Genomic DNA, 22,278 nt, shown 5'->3' with positions numbered 1-22,278 from the left:
ACAACCCTCCAGATACACGAAACAGGAAATATTCAGACTTGGAGGTACAGTTGTGACATTTCATATAAATGACATGTAAAAACTACCCAGCAATAGTTGCACTAGCGCTAACATCCCTGTTTTGTATTTAAGTCCGTTCTTTTGATGACCATGCTTGAACTGCTAAATGACAAAATCATTGAACAATGATAGTAATATTCATGTATGTTCTCTTTTCAACGTTTCTTTCATCTAGCTTGTAATTCAATTGTTGCATGCGTACTGATATTCAACGTTCCATCGAAATGTGTTAATGAAATTTCAATTTCAGCATTTTTCTTTTGTTATTCTTATGTTTGTACACAGCCCATCCCACGAAATAAGGGTTTCTATTAAAGAAAGTGTGGGTTTTAAATTACCGAGATGAAACCCACTCCTATTCGTTTATTTATTATCAAACAATACCACCGTGCATGAACACGATCAGCCAAGTGGGGAATTAATAAGTAGTATAGTTTGAATTCACCGATGCATGTCGGGTCGTATCCCTTGACATATTTTTCCATTTATACGCACTGCGTATCCTGTGTTGTTTTACAGACTTAGCATATTTTTATTTGCGACAACAAATTGTTCTAGCGTATCCTGTCAATACTCAACCCTCCAATCAGTCCATAAGTTTGAAACAAGATGCAACAACTACCTCTGTGCTTAGGGTGAAGAATAGCTAACTCTTGCATTCATCTTAGCTTTCACAGTGGCAGTTTGTCTTCTAGGAGCAAAGAAACCAGGCAATAGTTGTCGGAGATGCTCGATTATTTCCATGGAAACATGGAAATGCCGTGCAGATTTAACTTAGACAACGTCATCATACAGAGAAAATCCATTTCTCGATTCTATCATCTTCAAGATAGAAATTATGTCGCCTTTCGTGAAGGCCATTCCAAGCAGCCATGTTTTCATTTGTTTCCCCTTTCTGCAGGCTACAGTCAAAGCCATACGTAGTAAAAAATATTCTTTCTCACCAAAATTAATGTCGGGTGCAATGCCCATGACACTCTCCCTCTGCTGCCGTAATCTTTTGGCAATTTCTCTGGATCGGCAGTCACAGTTTCGGGGATCTGAGTTGTTGCATCTTTTTCCAATACCGGTAACTGTCTTATGCAATGACTTGTTGCTTTTCCTCTCTGCGCCTCGCTTTCTGATGTGATGTGGAAGTGCACCATTTCCAATTTTGAACAATTTGGAACTGTCAAGAATGGAGTCATGAAGCTTTGATCATTGTCGCAAAGTGTAACCCTTTCCGAAGTGAGCGAATTACACAAAGGAAAGAGCTTTGTTGCAGCATAAAGTATACAACTTAATGAGATAAGGAACTAATAAAGTTGGCGTTATAACCCGGAAAGGGTTACAGTTTGCGACAATAAACTAAGCTTCATGAGACATGACTCTCTTTCGTGTTATTGAGTTCAGCTGGGAAAAACCTATAGCGGATGAATGGGCATAATAATTGTTTGAAAATGTCATTACTTTTCCATGGACGACTGGAATTACTGATGTAATAATTTCGATGCGGAGCCCATAAATGGATCAACATTCACACCCATAAATTTCTGTGATCACGGTTTGTAAATTTATAAATACAACTAAACGAAAACAAACAGGATGAGTTGTGACATACAAGGTTGGGGCAATCAAGCTGGTGAAAATGTTGGCAAAAATCCCCGCTGCACGAAGTTTCTAATAGTAACTGTCCACACCCATGACGAAACATCATGCATTTACTTTTTATTTACAACCGACAGAAAAGTGGAGGGTTAAAACGAGAAGAGGTTGAAACAGCCTTCTGATACCATCCTGGTCACCGACATAATCAATGTGCACTGTCAGCATGCATAAACACATGTACAGTGTAGTGTGTTCAGCATGCCCTGCGGTTTCAGCAGTCGCTGACTCTGCTCTCCCCTGTGGCTGCCGAGTTAATTGAACGTGGTTAGGAGTAGATACTTGCGGTCTGACAGGGTTTGTGCATAAACCCCTTGTGCAAGGGGTGTTTGTGTAGAAGTATTAAGATACCAACTTCTACCACAGTGTGCTGGTAACTGGTAATGACGGTAAACTTGAGATCTTGCATATTTTACACACTGGGTCGTTTCAGTTGCCCTCAAAATGAATTTAAATTTGTGTGGTCTGCTCCAGCCAAAACCTAAACCTCCTCATGAAATCCCTTGCAACATGAATGGAAGGGTAGTAAAGTTTGACGTCATTCTGAAGATAAATATTCATTTTGCATTCGTTCTTTTTCTCACAAATTAAAACTCCCTTCCTCCGTTTTTCTTTATTGATGAGCTGTCCTCTAGTTTAATCAATTGATTATTGATTGATGGTCGATTACTTGATTGATTTGATTGGTTGGCAAGTAGATTGATCAGGCGCGGGACGTCCTCAATATATCCGTGGCAAAAGGAAGGGCGGAGACTAAAGTGTTACGTCATTTCAAAAGACGATACATTTTCTTCCAGTATTCGGTTTTTTTTTGCTCACGAAATTATCAAAAATGTCTTCCTCCTTTGTTCTTTATCCGTCGACTATTGATTGATCGACGATTGCTTGATTGATTGATTTGCTTGATTGGTTGGTTGATTGATTAGAGGCGAGATCAGTTAATCAGTTTCTTTTATATTCTTTCCATCGCAAAATCTGAATACTCCAAAACGAGCTGCAGCATGGCACAATCAGTGTTTTACGTAGGTTTGTTTTTTGTTTTGTTTTCACAACCTTGCTTGGATATCGTGCCTGCAACATTCAAAGTCACAAAGCTTTACATCCCCTGATACAATTTTTTTCAAACCAAGCCACCTTGGCCACCCGCGCGTCACTAGTCATAATTATCCATCCGGACCAATTTCAGCTTTCTGGAGCACTCCTCTTTGAGTTTTCGCACCCCTTCGCCGGTCTCAAACAGACAGCCAGCGAACACCCGGAAGCCTTGCTGGTCCAGGTAGCGGGCCAATGCGTTACCGATCCCCCCCTGTCGCAGCCGGTGACACAAATGCCAACAAAAGAAAAACGACAAGGTTTTTGATGGTTATGACGGCCACTTTTCTTGATACCAAAAGGAGGATTCTATTTCACTATGGAGGAAGAACCAGACTCCAAGCACCTTATCAGAGTGCCACGTACAAGTTTGTTACAGATGTCATTAAATTCATACATTTAAGCCTACATATTTCATTGTTTGGATGGATACAGTTACTGCTCAATATTGAATGCCCAAAGGTTAAGTGCCATCTGGAGTTTGCCTCATGATCAAAGGCTAATCCTTCTGATTAAAAAACGGGAGAAAAGATTATCTCAGCGACTTACGGTGCATAGTTGCGTAAATAATTTGCGCGCTGAGCGGTATCATTTTAGCATCCCATCATGCACACATACAGGCAGTATAGGAATTGCCTCAGAGCAAGTGGTGTATATTTCTGCCTGAGACTGGGGATGAGGACGGCTTAAATCGAAAATTAACCCCGCCTTGAAATTCCAAAGGCCGGGGGGGGGGTATTTGCATGACACCACATAACACTTGGCACTTGGGGACGCTGTTCATGATACCATATGTCCATCTATGTGAATTTACACACCTATCCTTTACACTAAAATGGCATATTTGATAAAGTTGTTTGTGGTTTCCAGTACCATTGAATACATTTTACTTAATGGAAGTAAAAGACCTTAAAATCCCAGCCTTTTTTCTCACCACAAAAAGTGGGGGAACGATCCACACAATCCACCAGTCACAAAGTGGGGAGGGGAGGATATACAGGTATTTCCCTATTCCGCCAGAATTTTGCGGTCTCTTCAAAGCTGCAATTCTTCGTGTGGTGATCGATGTCTTCACGTGATGATCGATCATCTCATCTTTCGTCTGCTTAATGAGAAGCAGACTGAAGATGAGATGATCCTGAAGCAGAAATCGATAAATGGCGAAATCTTCAAGCACCGGCGTCCCTTGAGCTAACAGTTACTATTGCTTTAAAGGTGATTAACCCTAACAGCTCTGAATCCTCCAATTTTAATATGATTTTGCACATACCCTAGAGAGTTAGGGATTTCTTGTATTCTTAGAGATAAAGCCTGAAAGTAACGCGGAGCTTCCAGAACCCTCGGGCGGCTCGCCAATGGCCGGAGGTTTACATGGGGCCACCATGTCAGTTCTATAATTAAAACTAACTCAATTTCAACTTTAGATTTGTTCCCTAAATTCAATAACTGACTTAATATAAATATATATAAGATATATATCCTAAATATTGAAAATCTTACCTTTTACTGCATTGGAGGTGAAAAGTCATGAAAACTGTTAATAAAGCTCCGTTTCATGTGTTGTAAGTCTTTAATTAAAATAAAATACAGTCAAATTGTTCCTTTAATCTTTGCAACCTGGGAAATCTTGGCGTTTTACAATAGCTTTTTTTATTTTGTGGAGGATGTACAGACAAAATGTATGAGGCTCTTGCAATTTTGGCAGTTGTAGAGCGGCAAGTGTTTTTCATTTTAAAACAGGATAGGATGTTTCCTAAGTAGGTTTTATGCTGGAAACAACACAGCTTCCCACAAAAAGCCTCGTGATTGTAAACACTGAAACCATATATTAATATTGTGATGGGCTTTGACCTTACGAATATTTTAATCATTTTTTTTTCATATAACTGACGCAAAGTACTAGTACATCTTCAGCATTGCCCATATTTGGTAATTACCAATTTTTGTTGTTTTTCCGATTTTTACCTTAAGTTACATCAAGGACGTCTCTGGGATTTTTTTCCCGAGGAAGCTAGGTACCAATTTTACAGGGGGGGTCCAGGCGTGGGAAGGCCAAGAAAGTCATTAGTAACGAACTGATAAACCACTGAAACTGCAAGGTGGTGAATTTTTTCAGCACATTCTTCATATCTCTCTTTTTCTTATGTATTTTTATTTTGGGGGGAGGAGTAACCCCCCACACCCATGCTACATTATCAAGTCAATCACAATGAAGATGAAGGTCAAACCTTTGCTGTGGTTATTGTCAATGCTAAAAAAAACTTTGGTTTGTATACTACCTTGGTTTATATGCGGTTAACTTGCAAAACAAAGAGTTCCACAAACGTCAAAACATAGAATAACATACATGTGGCATTAGTAGCGTCACCAAGATCGTTGTTTCCTTAGAAAATGAAAGCACCAGAATTCGAGAGAACGAACTCCCCGTCCTTTCTTTGGTGGGGGTGAGGTTTCTTTCACATGATGAAAAAAATGGACCTCGTTTTTGCGAAATGACCCAACACTTACTAAATTATGAGCATTACATAGCACGCAGGGAGACTTCAAAATCATTCTTGAAAACCAAAAATATATTGTTTTATAGATATACAGTACCGTATTCTTGTCATAGAATCAAATGTGTGGATCATTTTTGGCATTTCGTGATTGTTTTTTTTTTCTCTTGCTGTATTCATCAACACCACTCAGGTTTCCAGTCTTTTCATAATGGTTCTTGTTGGAACATAGTCATACTGGTGCTGGAAATTAACGGGCCATAGTATGATCGTGATGCTAGGTGCAATAGATTCATGCTGCGTCATTGCTGACCTTGTAAATGTCCATGTTACTGTTGAGGGCATATTTTGTACATTTCACTTTTCGGGAAGAAGTATTTTTTGTTTTTCTTTTGTGAAGAATATCGTCATCAGTTCATGTAGTTGATAAATCAATCACTGGGAAGATCAAAACGTATCATATTTATTATTTGTTTTTCCATTTTTACTAAAGTCTTCGCTAAATTAAAACCATCTCGAACACTAAGCCAAAACGGTGATCACGGAAACTTAGTCCATTCACGTTGAAAACTCTCCAGTAGCTTCATTTGTCTTTACTAGTCAACATGAAAACCTTGTAAAAATAGTCCGTCAAGGTGGCAGGAAAGGTGTGCACAAAAAAGGCAAAAAGCTTTGGTTCAGCAATTAAGAGCCTGTCTGGCGGATTCACGGCAATGAGGGCGTCCTCAATACCACTCAAGAGAGACTTCAAGTCGTGTTGAACACCCATACTTCTTTGAGTCTTCACCAATTTCAGCAAGTTATTGAAGTAATCCTCGCCGTATACTTGCTTTATGTGGTCCGGTGTGCCACTCCAAACCAAGCCCAGCATCTTATCAATGTTGTTTCCTTCACCGACTTCAGAAAATGCTATAAAATCAAGAAAAGAATGCTAAACTTGATTTATCAGCCATTCTACATGGCGGGCCATCTTTTTCTTACGGGGTGCACTGTCGAAGCCACCAACTCATTTATCTGTAGGTTTTGGTATTTTAATCAATCAATACAATTCTAAGGTTTTTTCGTTTTTGTGAAATAGTCAATGGAGTCCTAATTGGTTTTCCTATTGATAATTTGCCATCCTTGGAAAATCATTGAAAAAGCTTACGTGAATATCGGCTAACTTGAACTGGGCAAAAATATAATCACTAGCCACCTTAGTTGAAATTTCAAATAATTCGACAATTTACTAATGCACTGCTGTGACACCTGAAAAATTTCCTGGTTGGATGATGACCGTTTTCACTCCCCACTTGTCCATCTCAAGACGGAGACAGTCCGAGAACGCCTCCACCCCAAATTTGGAGATCCCGTACGGGGAGTAATAGGGGGCGGCATGTAGCCCTTGCGCGCTACTCACGTTAACTATTCGCCCTGAAATAACATAAAAATTGGAAAGTTTAATGTAATCACAAGCATCAAAAACATTTTGAGCTGATTGGTCCAGATACCGTCACATGGATGGTTTCTATTTATCAAATGTTTACAACCATAAACGATGCCTCTGAATCCGGACAAACATATGTTGCTTTCGACGTTTTATACATGAAAATGTTAACTTCAGGTAAATTAAGACACATCCTTTTTGGGAGGGGGACATGTATAAACCTTATCAAGAATCGTCGTCCAACCAGAGAGAGTGAATTACTTATGACAACCGTATGTACAGGGCGTCCCCAATTTGTTTATTCCCAAAGTTTGCTGTTAAACTTGGAAAAAGGGTCACATTAAATTCCAGAAACGTGTAATTTTCATCAGACTTAACAAAATCGGTTTATATTTCATCTAAATTGATAATTTGTTATAGTTGAAGTTGCACCACACTTAACTTGTGCACTGTGCTTTAGAGTTGCAGCAGTATTGATTGTGGTAACAGCAAGATTCAATTTTAAGAGAATTTTATCCGATAGAATGTATGTGTTGGGATAGGAGTTGGACATTCTGAACAAATGTTACTCCCCGTTATGTTCATATGACAGTGCAAGAGTTTTGGGGATAAACCGAGAGTGCATAAGACTACAACGCTGTAAGATAGAAATGGCGGATATAATTTACGTTAACATCATCACCAGCGTCAGAAGCGTATACAGCTTGTGCTCTGATGGGAGAGCAACCTCCCTTTTAGCTTATTTTGTAGTGTGGGCTTTGGTGGTAATATTTGATAAATTAATATTTTTATTAAGATTTGACAGAGTTGTAGACTCGAGTCACTTGACTTGGACTTGAGTCAGACTTGAGTCGCTATTTTTGTGACTTTTGATTTGAATTGTAACTATCGGGTCATGACTTGTTACTTGACGTGGATTTGTAAATATTGACTTCTTACCACCTCTGAGATTTGATAACAAAAAATCCGTAGGGTGGGGGGTGGGCAAGTTTCCCCGGCCCACTGCTAGATACGCCACTGCCAATGAAGGACACTGTCAGTAATTGAGGATCAATGAAATCAGCCAAATAAGACATGCCAGTTAATAGTTCAAAGAGGACATCAACATCGAATCAATCCACCAAAGATGGCTGCATGGACAAAAGTAGACCAGTGGGACTGAAACAGATCATGCAGTGTGACGTTCATGCAGTGTCGCGTCCATCGAAAAATATCGAGAGACAAGGGGAAGACCTGAGATTACTAAGCTGAGGAAGAAGTAGCTCAAGAACAAGTAGGAACTGGAGAAACAGAAAATGATGCTGGAGATGAGTTCAACAACAACAATGTCATGATTGTACATGCATGCACGGGTTGAACTGTACTAGTCATGCACAGTGCCCTCTGTTGACCAGTGCACAGAATAAACAGTAGTCTATGTTAGTGGATTCTGTCTATTGGTAGCCATCTTAATGGCTAAGTACTGTATGTGACAAGACATCAACTTCCGAATATGGAGGATAAATAGGAGCGGGCACAGTTAGAGGCAAGTATTTAGGAGGAACAAATGCAAGTAGAGGATGAAGCCACAGTTGACAGACAGGATCTCACGCAAGTGACCGACGCAAGTGAAAAAGTCACAAGTAGTGCTGCTGAGTGACCATCAACAGTGATGATTAAACATGGGCTAACATAAATGATTTACGCAGCACGTTTCCTTCAGTAGTGCAGGGGAGAGTGGCACAACACTGCAATAACCTCACTGTATACTCCAGTGTCAAATGAGATTGCCACATTGCCCACAGCAGTCTCACAGACTGTTCCAGCATCAAATGATCTCAAAACTGTGCCAAGCCTCACCACCATGACCATTCAGAAGCCTGACATGAAGTCTCTCGGCGGAGACCAGCTTAGCATTTGGCATTTGTGCTCACTTTAGGTCATGCATAATAAATTATAGGCTCTTTTCACGTACTTTTACAGGGTTTTCGGTAATCATAGTAAGTCTAACAGCTAAAAGGGTGTGTTTTTGATTATATGTCTTCATTTTATGAGTGCTCGTTATGGGGAATTATCATAAATTATGTGCAATGTAATACTAAACAAAGAGTATGAGGGAGTTTCCTGGGGTTTCTCGGAGTGCCATTGTTGAGCCCCAAGGCTGGTGTGAAACGTTATTGATTACACATATCTTTTTACTTGTTTTGTGGAGGGAAACTGTAAATCATAATGTCAGCGCTACGGGTTGCAAATTGTACAAGGGGTGATACGGTTAGTACATGTACATGTAACATAAGTGATATTCACATTCGTGTGCATGTGCTTGTCGAACTTAAACTGTCCCATACGTTTAAATTTAATTATAATGTACAATCAATTTTTAAAATGGAAAGATAGTTATCTGCAATTTCTTACAAGAGATTAATTTGGTATGTTGTCCAAACAGGTTTTTTTTACACTTGGCAATCGATGGCAATGAACCAGTAAAATCATTGGCAACATTAAACCTCTTCACGGAGATCCTACCTCTTTAATGAGTCTACTACACTACCACGCTACTTCTTTTGAGAGACAGCAGTTTGGGCAGCTACACTTGATATTGCATGCCCTGCTACAGCAGATACGATAAACGAATGCGGCATCCTTTGGGACTGAGCAAGTGACTGTCCCAACTATGAACAACTATGAGAATCTGCCACACTCAGTACACAGTCATGATAAGCTCAGTCTTTACCACAGAACGAGCGCCCTCGATTGACTTATTTGTGAAACTTAGTTTTCTAGTAAATAGTCCATGTACTGATGATGTCACGTCTTGTTTACCTGTGTGCTTTCCTAATGTGCTCCACTTTACCTCCACCCCCCTTTCAATGCTGGTGGGCGGTATGTGCGTCTTGGGCAACGTTGAAATGGGGGGGGGGCAGATTAGTTTGTTCGAGGATATCATTATATTTCAAATGAAATTCTCAAAGCATTGTGTAACACACATTGCATGTCTACAGTTTTTGCAGATCATACGAGTCTGGCGTCGCTTTGCCTTTCACACATAAAACAATCGCGTTTCTTGACACTCCGGCCGGGATAGTGTTGATGATCTACAGGGCTGGCACCACATGATGGATGTCTAGGATGCTGTGTTGGGTTGCACTTTCTCATGTGGAAAGAAGTCCCTCCGTCAACTTGACAAGGAAATCCAAACTGAACAGGCGATTGTTTGTGGCTGTACTGTCGTAAACGATGGTAGCATTCAGCAGACAGATACCCAGGATAGTGAAGAAGTCTCTCTACACCATTTCAGCCATATGTGGTTGTGCATGTAGTGACTGTCACTTTACCCCATTAACTGATTGCAGTCGCTGACTATTGAAGGTCGAGGCACGTCACGGTATCCTGTTGAACTGTTCTTGCAGCGAATCCGTTTACTAGTGACACTGCAGTCGCCATAGTTTGCAGGAAAAGTTACATGCTTAGCGTCCTGCTGTATGACACATAGCTGGCCTGACTTCTCGTAAAATTGGGCTGATCTCCTCTCTTCATGCGAAATTTTGGGGGTTCGCCGCATTTGGTATACCTTGAGTATTGTACCCAAGTGTTCCACAAGCTCCATATCCTAGTTGTGATAACTTGGAGACTAGAGCCGGGCTGTTGAACCAGTTGTCCATGTATAGATGCAATGTCCCTTGTTACAATCCTTTGACAAAGTCCACCACTATCTTCCCCTGCGCAGGGAGGGGTGGGGGTGGTCTTTTTCAGCAGAGGTAGCACAGGGTTGACTTTGCCGTGATCTGGCTTGTGCCCCTGTGAACAAAATCCAGATACTAGTGTAGCCGGTTTCTGACTCATTTAGAGAGAAGTATTTCAGTCCCAATTTTACAGCTTTTCGTGGCATGTATTGCTTGAAGCCGAGTCATCACTTGAATTTCACTTTCGTCTGGCGAGTTGTTTCTTCCGGGCCTATAGATCCGAAGGATGAATGACAATACAATATTTAGCAGAGGGCGAACTTTGGACAGCTTGTCGTGGGGCGAGTCGTCTGATTGATGAGCTCTGTTATTGGCAAGGTGACAAAACAAAAGGATTGCTGTGAAACGGTTAAGAGCCATGGTTTAAGAGAAAAGGGGACTTCGCAGAACTCCAGATCTGGACCAGTGCATGGCATATCTAGGCCTTTGGTTGATGCATGTTCAGAATTCGCATCTTGGCATGAACAGGAAAAAGGCCCTTTTTAGCTTGTTATAGTTGAGCTCTTAAACCAAACGACAGTGCGTTCGATTTAGATGTTTCCAACTTATTTGAACAGATAAAAATCAGGGAAAACATGTTTTCCCTTAGAGTTGCTCTTTAAGGAAAAGCGGCTTTTATATGCAGTGTGCTCACTCCTAGGTTGGACGCCAACCCTATTTAAGAAAGGAGCAGAAAGTTTCAGTAACCATCATGGCAATCAAGCTGAAAGACTCCAGTAGCTTTAGCACGTCTGGCGATTTTGGAGGTAGAGATTCAGGTAAGTTATTCTTGGATAACAAAGTGAGTCAATTGACGTTCAGATCTAGAGGGCAAGGTCCACCGTGGAAAGTGTGCGAGGCTGGTTGACGGCCAGTATGAAATGAGTTTGCCATGGCGAAGTGAGAATCCCAACTTGCCGGACTACCAAGCACTCTCTTTGACAAGGCTGTGTTCCCTTCAAGAGTGCCTGCAAAAGGTTGATATAACTTGTGTCGCCAGTAACAATTGATGGTTTCATCCAAAGGGAAATGCAAGGTCGATCCCAAAAGAAATACCAACTGCTGAGACGAAAAAGGAATGACATTAGCCACATCACCCTGTATTTCACCCTCAGAAGCCGGGCAAAATAAGAATGGTGTTTGATTCAAGATTCGGAGGTACATTGCTCTATGATAATATCCTATAGGGCCCAGATTTTTTAAGCAATCCAGTTGGTATGCTGACTTTGCGAGGCAGCAGCCGCAGCAGTACGTGATCCTCTAGATAACCCTCTGGTGTCAGTGAGTTTTGCAGAAATGGGTATCGATCCTGCCTGCCAGCTTATCAATTTGCCAGGCAAGGTAGGGTTTACACTGAGGAAATGGATCAGCAATATCCGAGAGGTTTGTGTAGCCACCTTCTGCAGTGATATATTCATGTACACAGGACTGCTACTTTGCCTAGGACTAGGTTTGGGCATTCTTGATCTTGCCTTCTGCACTGTCGAGATGGAAGCAAGTTGCCAAGTGGGAGATGATGTTTTCAGTTCGGATCACAGTGCACTCAGCGTTACCATCACCATATCACCGTCAATGAATCACGTTAAATCAAATCGAATGAACTTCAATTACCGTTCAGCAGATATGAATGACCTACAGAGGACCTGGGAGTGTGTTCCATGGTGCTTACTAGAGGCAACATCGGACTGCCATGAAGCAGCTTTACTCTTTCACGACTTTGTTGGGGCTGCCATCACAGATGTGGTGCCAGGAGTTATACCTCGCCGTACTACTCCACCGTAGTTTGATGGAGAACTCATGCAAGCTTTGAAAACCAAAGAAAAGGCTTTCAAGAAAAAACTTTCCAATTCCATCCCTAAGAATGTGCAAGCTTTCAAGAGGGCCCGCTCATCCTTCAAACAGCTAGCAAGGAAAAAGTACAGGGAGTATCAAGAGACATTAGGTGGGGACCTGGGGAGGAACCCTAAGCGTTTCTCGAGCTTCATAAAGACATGATCACGTACACGCACACTGCCCCATGGGAAAAGCAATGCCGTGTCCCAATAAGTCCAAATCAATACCACAATCGGAGCTTACAGCTGCTGTTCTCTCAGCTCATCTCAGCAAGATGGTCCTGGAAGAAGGCTAAGATTGTGATCATCCACATCGTCTTACGGACCAATTCCACTTCTCAGTTTTACAATAAACACGAATCGAGAGTAGGCGTTTCCGCGCCTTTTGTGGCAGATCTAGTCGGAAGGATCTAAGAGGCTACTGGTAAGTTGCAGTGCCAGTATGCTGACTCTGAATTCAGCCCAGCATACGAGGGGTCCAGAGGATTGGGTGCTGACAAGGTGATCTAAGAGGGCCGCTGACTAAAGGGACCAAAAGTTCTTAATGGTGATCGAGGATCATTGGCCTGTTCCCCAATTGTTCAGCAGGAACCGTACCGTATCCTGAAACCTTGTCTCTCTGGGTATGCGCTTTAAAGTTATCCAGAAGTCAAAAGAGTTATAACGCAGACAGCCTCACTACGGGAGAAATCAAAGATTGACGAGTTCCTCATGTGTTCGACTTCGATCCGACTGAAGAAAGGAGTGGCTTGACTCTTGCAATGACCTTAATGGTGAGATCCTCAAAGCAGGGAAGTTTTATATGGTGGAAGAATGCTAGGCTTCAGAATGGGAGTCTGGTCCTGGTGGCAGACGAGAATGTGTCTGGCGGTCGTTAGCCTTTGGGAAAAATATAAATCTTCCCAGACCAGGAGGGCAAGAGGTAGTAGAGGTCAAAACCAGCACCAGCCACTTGAGACGACTATTCTCCAAGCTGGGTCTCGTGGAGGAGAATACCAAAATCTAAGTTCTCAACTCTCGGACCGCGATAGGACGTCATAGAAATTTGGAAATGAACAAATCACTAGCTGATTCATTAGGGGTAGGGGATATAACTTTAACAATAATAAATTATTATCATAACCCCCATTTGTTTATCCACTAAGTTCTGGGTCATAGACTACGGTTTTTGCCGCTGCAAAATGATCATGTTCAATTCCAGAGCCAGATGTAATTGGTCTAATTTGCTATCAATCATAAAATGTAAACCTTAAAGAGTTCATGTAGGTAAAACTTCGGGAAATTTCAAGGGTTGTGAATTTGTGTCGCTACTTACGTCTCTCTTGGGGTAGGGGGTCGCTATCGTAAAGAATGAGAGTCATTGGACTGACGTATACACTCACTACTGTTTTATTACAAAAATTATTATTATTATTTACAATGAGCAACTGCTACTAGTAAGGCTGGATATTACTCAAGTACTGCTCGTCCAAATCTGAGCTATTTATTCGGGAGTGTTAGAAAGGTTGGTCATATCGGAGCTATACACTGACAAATGGTCAGGGAGTTGTTTCTTCAAAGCTGCCCGCTCGGGAATGATCGATACTGACCGCTGGAGCTGGTCACTTTATATAGACTTTTGGGGCCGCGTCTTAGACGATGGGAGCAGTGGATTGGGGTGGTTGTGAATAATTCATACATGTACAAAGTCTTTGGAAGAAAAGTCTATGGGGATTTTGTACACATTTGGTCTTCGCTAACTTAGTTTCTGGCGAGCGATGAGGTCCGAGAAGTTTGGGAGCGGGAGGGTGAAAGGCTGTTCGTGGGTGAGCTGCGGGGGACTTGGTCAACGAGGGAAAGGAAAGGGTGAGCCTTTCTCGGTACATTGGGTTGTGTACAACACTTGGTCTCTGGATGGCTGGGAAATCTACACGTAATTCTTACGGGGTAAAACTGGGGGTGAGCGGAGGTAATTGAGCTCGCTATGTCGTGACCGAACTCAGGCTTTCGGTGTGTGGTTTGGTGGGACACATACGGTATGAGTTTGGGGTCTGTGTGGGTCGAATGTACGGGTTATATGTGCAACTGAAAGTAGGATCGACTCCGAGCAAGATTTGGTGGAAAAGCCTAGTTGGAAGTGTGCTTCGGAGTTGCGGTTCAAGGGCATGTTGCATGCAGCGTAGAGCAATGGGGTCGCGCGTGGAATACAATGCGCAGTGTACAATGCGTGTTATCTAGATGGTCATTGCGCGCTCGCTGTGGGCTAAGTGGTGTGTGTTGTAGCATGTACATGTACTGTACATGTACAATATAGTGCATGCATATTATGGGGAACAGTGTGGGAGCGTAACACTATCTCTGTGTCATGTGTATAAGTTTTTTAAGGCTTGAGTTAGATTATCACCCATAACGCATTATTTTTTTGGGACTTAATATTACAGTGAACCGCTATGCTAAACCATGGTAGGCCAGTACTTAGACTTGGAACTGTACTACTTGTGCACCGTACATTCATCACAGTTGTGACAGTATCGATAATTATTGTGATAACATCATTGTTGATGTACAGTTTGAGCTAATAAATAGACGAAGACAGTTCAGATTATGGACTGGAAATTCTGGATAAAATTGATTTCTCATGTAGTAATCTACAGTAACGTATAGACATGCCAAATTTAATTCCAATGTTTTAAAAGCGAACATATACCTTTGCATTTCCGAATCATGGGAAGGAATGCCTTGGTCACTCGGATCATCCCCATTAAGTTGACCTCGATGACCTGTCGGTAACTGTCGAATGACAGCCACTCTATCTCCCCAATCATAACAATGCCGGCATTGTTGACAACTCCCCAAAGCACTGTGACAACAAGGGAAAATACAACAACTAACTTTCTTCTATGTGGGTAAACTTTAATCCAATTTTGACATACTAGGAATTCTTATAATTCTTAGAATTCTTAGAATTCTTAGAATTCTTATATTCTTTTCTGTTTATAGGAAACGAATGTAAAGATTTTGCATATTTGACACGTAGAGTCGGTTCAATTACCCCTTGAAGTTGTTATTGTTGTTTAAATGATCGATAATGTACTTGGCCAATTTTAGGAACTTTAACAAAGTTCTATAAAATTAAACTGGTTTTAAAGCACAAATCCGTATGAAATCGTACTTTCAAAGTTAGATCCCTTGTCTTTTCTGTTTGTCAGGATTTACCCTTCCAATGAAGAAAGGTGGTGAACCCTATGCTCAGCGCCGTTACCAGTGCTGACAAGCACTTGAATGATGCGGTTTTGATGCTACATCACCATCTTGCTTGTTTAAAACACTACGCACGATCATCCTCAGGACCGTGGTTGCCTCGTGGAAACTAATCAATCGTTCTGCAATATAGGCCTACTGTTTATTTTGTGATCTGCGCTAGCTTGCAAAAATGCATCTCTAAACCTCCAGGAATGTGGGGGTACTTAAGTTTGATGTCATTCCGAAGACGATAATTTTTCTTTTATATATATTTGTTCTTTTTTTCACATATTAAACCACTCTTCCTCTATTGTTCTTGATTTGATTGGTTGACCTGGGGCAGGATCAGTTGATCACTATACTGTTTATGTTCTTTTCATCGAAAAATTTGAATACTCCCAAGGAGCCCAGCATGGTACAATCACTGTTTTACAAAGTGGTTCTGTGGTGCAACCTTGCTGGGATCTCGGGCCAGCATGTGCATTCAATATCACAAAACTTACCATCCCCTGACACCGCTACATCAGTCTGTATAAACCGAGCCACCTCAGCCACCTGCTCGTCACTAGTCACATCCATCTGAACCACTTGTAGCTTCCTGGAGCACTCCCTTTTGAGTTTTTGTGCCCCTGCACCGGTCTCAAACAAACAACCAGCGAACACCCGGAAGCCTTGCCTGTCCAGGTAGCGGGCCAGCGCGTTACCAATCCCCCTGTCGCAGCCGGTGACAACCACGGCCTTGCCTGTGACCTGCACTTTGCCTTCTTTCACATTGACAGCAATGACATAGGCCAGAATGATTGACAAGATGTAGCCAAAGCATCTGGATAGGTATTCTTGTCCGAGATTCGGAACGATGTAGTGGATAAACACGAATGCCAACAAAAGAAAAACAAGAAGGTTTTTGATCGTTATGGCGGCCATATTTCTCGATAGCAAAAAGAAGGTTCTATTCCAAACACCTATCGGAGCGCTACGTCAAAGTTTGTTGCAGATGCCAGTTACATCAAATATTTGTTAGGACAGAAGGAGTTTTGCTTATAAAAAAAGACACAAGGGTAAACTGCTGATACTGAAGCGTGGCATTCAAGGTAGATAAATTGGTAATAGAATCCAAGGTCCTGTTATCTTCAGAGTGTACATAATGCCACAGCTAGTTTGGGTCACCCCTAGACGACATTCAAACTCACGTAAAACGCCCCCATAAGTCTTCCAAAACTATTGTTTAGCTCACATTTGAGATATCAAGGTGTGCCTATCATGCCAGAGTTATAATGACTCAAATCAACGACTTTACTCGTGCCCCAGTCACAATTTTGACGACTCAACTCAGCAAAAGATTTGATACGACTCAAGCTTTCTGGTGAAACTGAATCAAAGGTGAATCACTCTAGTCAAAAACTGTGTACCGAAAAAAAGATCTCGGTGAAAGACGGTACAGAGTTTGTGTAATCTTTGCGCACTACGCGTTATCATTTTGACCTCCGATAACCGTAAGGATAATAGGGCCTAATAATAACAATGGCTATTTATAACGCTTTCCATGCCACAGACATTTCAAAGAGTTGTAAAATTACAACAATTGCAACATTTTACAACTTAATTAAAAGTATCAAAAGTAAAAGACAATAGGTGCAGGGATAAAGGCAGTATAGGGAATTGATTAAGAGCCAGTGGTGTAAATCTGTGTCGGGGACTGGGAATGAGGATGACTTACGAGTGGTGAATGGTGGAGGCTGGCAGAAAGCAGCTACTTGTACTTTGCCAGGCCCAATAAATTCACAATTTAAAGTACAATGAAAGAGACAACAAATTTGCAACTCCAAAAAGATTTCCCTTAGTTCAAACTGAAGAAGTGATCCTAAAAAATACTCATTACATATTATAATCAGAAACAGTCCAACTTAAATACACGTGAACAATAATAATGTAATAGGATGAATTTTGTGCCCCCCATTTTTTGAAATTCTAACTCCCCCAGAGTTAGGTCATGCAGTTTTTTAGAAATGTGTGGGGTTGCTTGGCAGCGCGTGTAGGCAGGTTGGTAGCAGAACTTACAACCAACCACAAGAGTCCTTGTGGAGGAGCAGATAAATTCAGTGGCCAGTGACCCTTCACTCCACTTGGCTACTGGACTCCACAGAGACTGTTCTGTTGTCTCTGTGATCTCTCCTCATATGGAACACCATACTCCTTGCATTGAACCTGCCACAATTACATATTCGTCCCTGTCCTGCTCTAGGTGAGTTTGATGATACTTTTGTCTTACTTTTATGCCTAGATTGAAGTGTCTATTCTTCAACGTTTAGACCAAGTCGTCATAGGTCAATATCACATTGCATTTCTGAATTGCAGTCATTGTAATTTTGGCTGAGAATGTTTTGAAAGAGTAAAAGAATGTGCGCGTCTTAAGCCAAAGTCTATTTTAGAAGTTCTATCCATGTTGACATCTGTTTAAGGTTCTGTTGGTTCCAGATACAAACACCATTTCTTGTGCGATATCTTTCACGATCCGTCCAAACATTCTGACTTCCTAGTCCCAGAATACTGAATGAATATAACTTGCTGTATGAGTTTCCATTGATTTGGAAGTTTAACATTCCCATGAAAAAGATCTCTGGCGACTTGTCTAAATTAAGTAAAACTTAATTTAGAAAGACGTGATTCCTAGGATTACTTGTTTAATATTATTTTACTTAGGTTTTTATGATATATTACCTCTAGCATACATTGAATAATCACATTCCCTTGACTAAAGTGAAGAGAGGGATATTTCCCTCTTGTACAAGTTAAGTCTTTGAATTTGCAACATTCTTCTGTGTTTTATCACTTGATAAGTTTCAATCATTTGACTTGATTCACGTTTATCTAGTTTTTACCTTAGTTCCATATATTCAGTAGTTAGTTTTTCTTTATTCTATTGCAGTTCTTATATCCGGGTGTTTAATCTTTTGATGTGTATTCCTTTTGCTTTAAATCGATTTGATTGCCCAGAACTTTGACATTTTAATGTTTAATCTTAATTAACTTTTACCTCCTGATTATGAGTCACTCATATTTCCGGACTCAGACGAAGTTTGACCGCAACAGTTGTAACCTTGTGATTCCTAAGACACCGGTCTTGGTATAGTGTCCTTGTAGCACCTTAGTCATTTCTGTGTAGACCAACCCACACACACAAATGAGGTACCCAGGTGGACGAAGGCATTGGCCGACACTGGTAACCATGACAACCTTACAGATAGTGTAGTGTTTTAAAGGGACTTTCACTTTTGATAGTCCATACAACTGTTTTACTTAGTATAGTTAGTATTTCACTCCACTTGGCTACTGGACTCCACAGAGACTGTTCTGTTGTCTCTGTGATCTCTCCTTGCATTGAACCTGCCACAATTATATATTCGTCCCTGTCCTGCTCTAGGCAAAGACATCACTAGTACTGAGGCACTAAGGTAACCTCAGTGAGCCTATCGATCTGTATGTACTGCTGGACAGGGAGTGACTTGAAGCGGAATCGCATGCATTGTGTTCCCCACACCTGATTTACCCAAGCCAGGGAAGGAGAGACTGTGCAATCGAGTCCTACACACCATCTGCACATAGCCAACGGCCCTCAGAGTTCATCCAAGCCCCCCTTGAACTGCAAGTTCTTCAACTGCAGGCTCCCCAGCTTAGTGCCAAGTGAAGCTAGGGCCAGTCATCCCCAACTTCAACGCAAATTCAAGCTACGCCCTTCATTTATTTTTATTGTTAATTAATAATTATCCTGTGTAAACAGAATCCCTGGGTTTTCCTTGTTGTTTTTAAATATATGTATCCGTTAGATTTAGGATATCTGTATTTTTGTACAGCGTGTTAAAACTTTTCGCTAACTTAGCCGGAAACGCACTTATCTCCACTGGTTGGCTTACAATAAAATGGCGTAAACTAGTAAACAAATAAATAATGTAAGCAGGTGTCATAATTTTCATATTATGCCCGCTACAATAAGATAATACTTACAATTTATCATTCAGTTCATTATATTGTAAAGTATTTTGAACAGTATTTCACGTTAGGTTTTCACTTAATCGTTGCACTAACTTTTACGTTCATTTTGTTAGGAGGACTATCTAGCTGAAGGTGGGTACAGAGAGATGATAACTCCTTATTGGTCCTTGATGCAAGGTCCTAAAATTTCTTGTATAATACCAATGGATATCTGAATTCTTCGTTGAAAAACTGCAACGTGAAGAAGGCAATTAATTCCTATCATATTTAAACACAAAGACTCCAAACTTGTAATTTATCTCTTGGATATCGGAAGCGTATTGAATATTACAGAAAAGGGGGCGGCGTCTGCCGTAGATTTGAATAATTCATTATTCTGAGGGAGATTTCTTTTGCACACCATATGTGTTTTATAATATATATAAATTACAATTTCGCTTGTCGTGTATATGCCAGAATACCATATTGCAAATGCGGTAAAGACAACGTATTGTTTAGAGAGCGGGGATCAATTGCTATGCGACGATTCACCTACCTACACCTCATGGCTTTTCGATTCAGTATATCCAGCCTGATGTAGGCCCTATATAATTATATCCATTTTTGTCAGAAAAAGTTACCACTGACTTCAAAGTCTTTTGTAAATGCCAATATTTCCTGTAAGTTATTTCTTTAAAACTTTCAAACTGGCAAACCTTTTTTCTTCCATAAGTTATTACCTTAAAACTGCCAGAAAATTATTTGTATCTTTGATTCTACTTACGGTACAAGTGCGCCAGTTGCTCTGGTTTTTCAGATTTAATACGTTGATAAATATCTTACACTGGACTTTCTCGCCAGTGATTTTCTTGAGAAGAAAATAAACGAAAAATAATGGCAAACTCTATAAAAGGTTTCGCACACGTTATCACAGGTAAAGCTTCATGCTCTATTATCAGCTTTTGATCTGCCATGTAATTTAGATGAGCTGTTGTGCAAGCAGAAATTGACCGAGTGCGTCTGATTTTCTTCAGACAAAATGGGTAGAGTGAACATATCCAATATCCAACGGTAATATTCCCTGAAAAATTAAAAGCAAATGTTTTAACACCTTTCTGGTAACTTTTTATGCACACGGTGTCAACAATCCAAAGCCAAAAACGTTGCGGTGTTTAATTTTTAAACAAAGACATGTTGATGTGATAATAAATTTAGACACATAGAAGCCTTTAAGTTGTTAATAAACAATACACAGAAACACGTTTATAACACCTTCTGAACACCGAAACACGTTTATTTAAAGCAAAATGTACTATAGTCACTTTCCCGAATTGTGCGACCTGTACCCTCGCGGCGACAGAGTCGATTCACTACCGCCCTCTGTTGTGACACACTGTTAAAAAGAGAAATTTAGGGGTGCAGACCACTAATTCAAGTGACAGTTTCTGGCCAGCTCATTAGCATCAAAAGTGCCCCGACAGTATCTTTTGAAAAAGAAGATTGTTTGGCCCCCAAACAAAGGATCAACTCCCTGGGTCTTAGAGCTTTCATGTGCAGAAGGGCTGAAAAATACGGTTGCTAAATGGTCCTAAGTGCCTGAGAAAGGGTTGCCACGTGATAAATGGCTGCAATCAGACTTCGGAAAAATCACTTTTTGGAGGGAGTGATTTTATTTTGTGGGAATAATTAAAAATGTAATTGGTTAACCCACAAACAGTTGAAAAGAAATTGAAAGATAATTAAGTGACCAGACAAGAATTTCATTTGTGTTTCAGAAATCTCAGGGATGTTGGCGTGCGTGTTATTGGGCCCTGAACAGTGCTGGTTTTACACCGTTTTAAATTAGGCTTGAATTAGTGGACTGTACCCTTAGCCTGAGGTTACCGTCCGTTTACAGAAGGTCATGGGTTTTTCATACTGTGAGCCATAAAGATGTCGGCACTTTGCTGTAAAAGGGGAAACAAACAAACTTCGTGACACCGTGATGACGTCTAAGTGAAGCTTTCCACGCCACTTAGCATGCACCGTCTGTTGATACCACTCAGTGCCGACCAATCTCGAGTTTACATCACTAAGAAAAAAATGAAAAATGAAATAAAGCTGCATTACATTTTGTTAGTAACCCGTCAGCAACTTGTGCAGAGTAGCTCCGTGAACTTAACTGCTGCTATAATGCAGATAGCACCGTAGGCCCCCTATATATGCTGGGCTATCTCTCTGTATAAGCCTATAGGCCCTATACATATGATGAGGGTTTGATACTGAACAACTGAATAATTACTCAGTTATAATATATACAGGGATGTCCCGTATATAAACACAATATCATTGCTGATCTGATAGCAATATTATTTCCTCATTGAGTGGACTTTTTATCATTTTGTAATAAAAGTTGGTAATCGATCATATATACTGTTCATACTTCGTAACCATCTGTGATTATGTTCACAACGCCAGCTCGACTTGATTTGCACTCACCAAATGTGATCCCGTATGCAGTACATGTATCGCATATCCTCGCCTGTTTTAAAAGGATCACGGCCAGTAGTTTGTGAATAGTAGCAAAAGTTTAAAAAAGAATACATAGAGTAAAATATGTGGAAGTCTGACAATAATATTGTGTCAGAATTTGATTGAACAAATCCATCATCATGGAAGCCCTTAACGTTTCACGGCACGTCGTTCACAAAAGCAGTTCCACAAAGGAAGGAACACTGCTGGAAAACACAACCTTCACATGACTCCTGAGAAAGGGTGTCAAACGCTGTTAACTGTAATACATTTTGACGGAGCAACAATTAACTGCCAGCCTATGTCCCATGAATGCCGCGGGCACA

General features: G+C 40.8%; 1 protein-coding gene across 1 annotated transcript; it reads right to left on the bottom strand.

Annotated features, from left to right (window-relative positions):
• Positions 1-4,501: 4,501 nt before the first annotated feature.
• LOC110979501 (D-beta-hydroxybutyrate dehydrogenase, mitochondrial-like) lies at positions 4,502-16,444 on the bottom strand. Its single transcript, XM_022235345.2, has 4 exons — positions 15,976-16,444; positions 14,937-15,089; positions 6,540-6,704; positions 4,502-6,200 (listed from the first exon to the last, which is right to left on the bottom strand). Exons 1-4 carry the CDS (start codon positions 16,394-16,396, stop codon positions 5,875-5,877), a joined length of 1,065 nt encoding a protein of 354 aa, XP_022091037.1. The 5' UTR covers positions 16,397-16,444; the 3' UTR covers positions 4,502-5,874.
• Positions 16,445-22,278: the final 5,834 nt, after the last annotated feature.

This window comes from Acanthaster planci, linkage group LG01 (genome assembly GCF_054643075.1).
Source record: "Acanthaster planci isolate LZ-2023a linkage group LG01, COTS_SCS, whole genome shotgun sequence".
Classification (NCBI taxonomy): Eukaryota; Metazoa; Echinodermata; class Asteroidea; order Valvatida; family Acanthasteridae; genus Acanthaster; species Acanthaster planci.
The sequence above is the reverse complement of the archived record's forward strand: the minus strand, read 5'-3'. Positions and strand labels throughout refer to the sequence as shown.

Bases quoted from the DNA above. Each gene is read 5' to 3' on its own strand.
- LOC110979501 (XM_022235345.2), bottom strand. From the start codon at position 16,396: ATGGCCGCCATAACGATCAAAAACCTTCTTGTTTTTCTTTTGTTGGCA. The intron at 15,090-15,975 runs GTAAGTTTTGTG...TTGTTGTCACAG, and splicing joins TGTAGCGGTGTCAGGGGATG to TGCTTTGGGGAGTTGTCAAC. The intron at 6,705-14,936 runs GTATATGTTCGC...ATGTTATTTCAG, and splicing joins CATGATTCGGAAATGCAAAG to GGCGAATAGTTAACGTGAGT.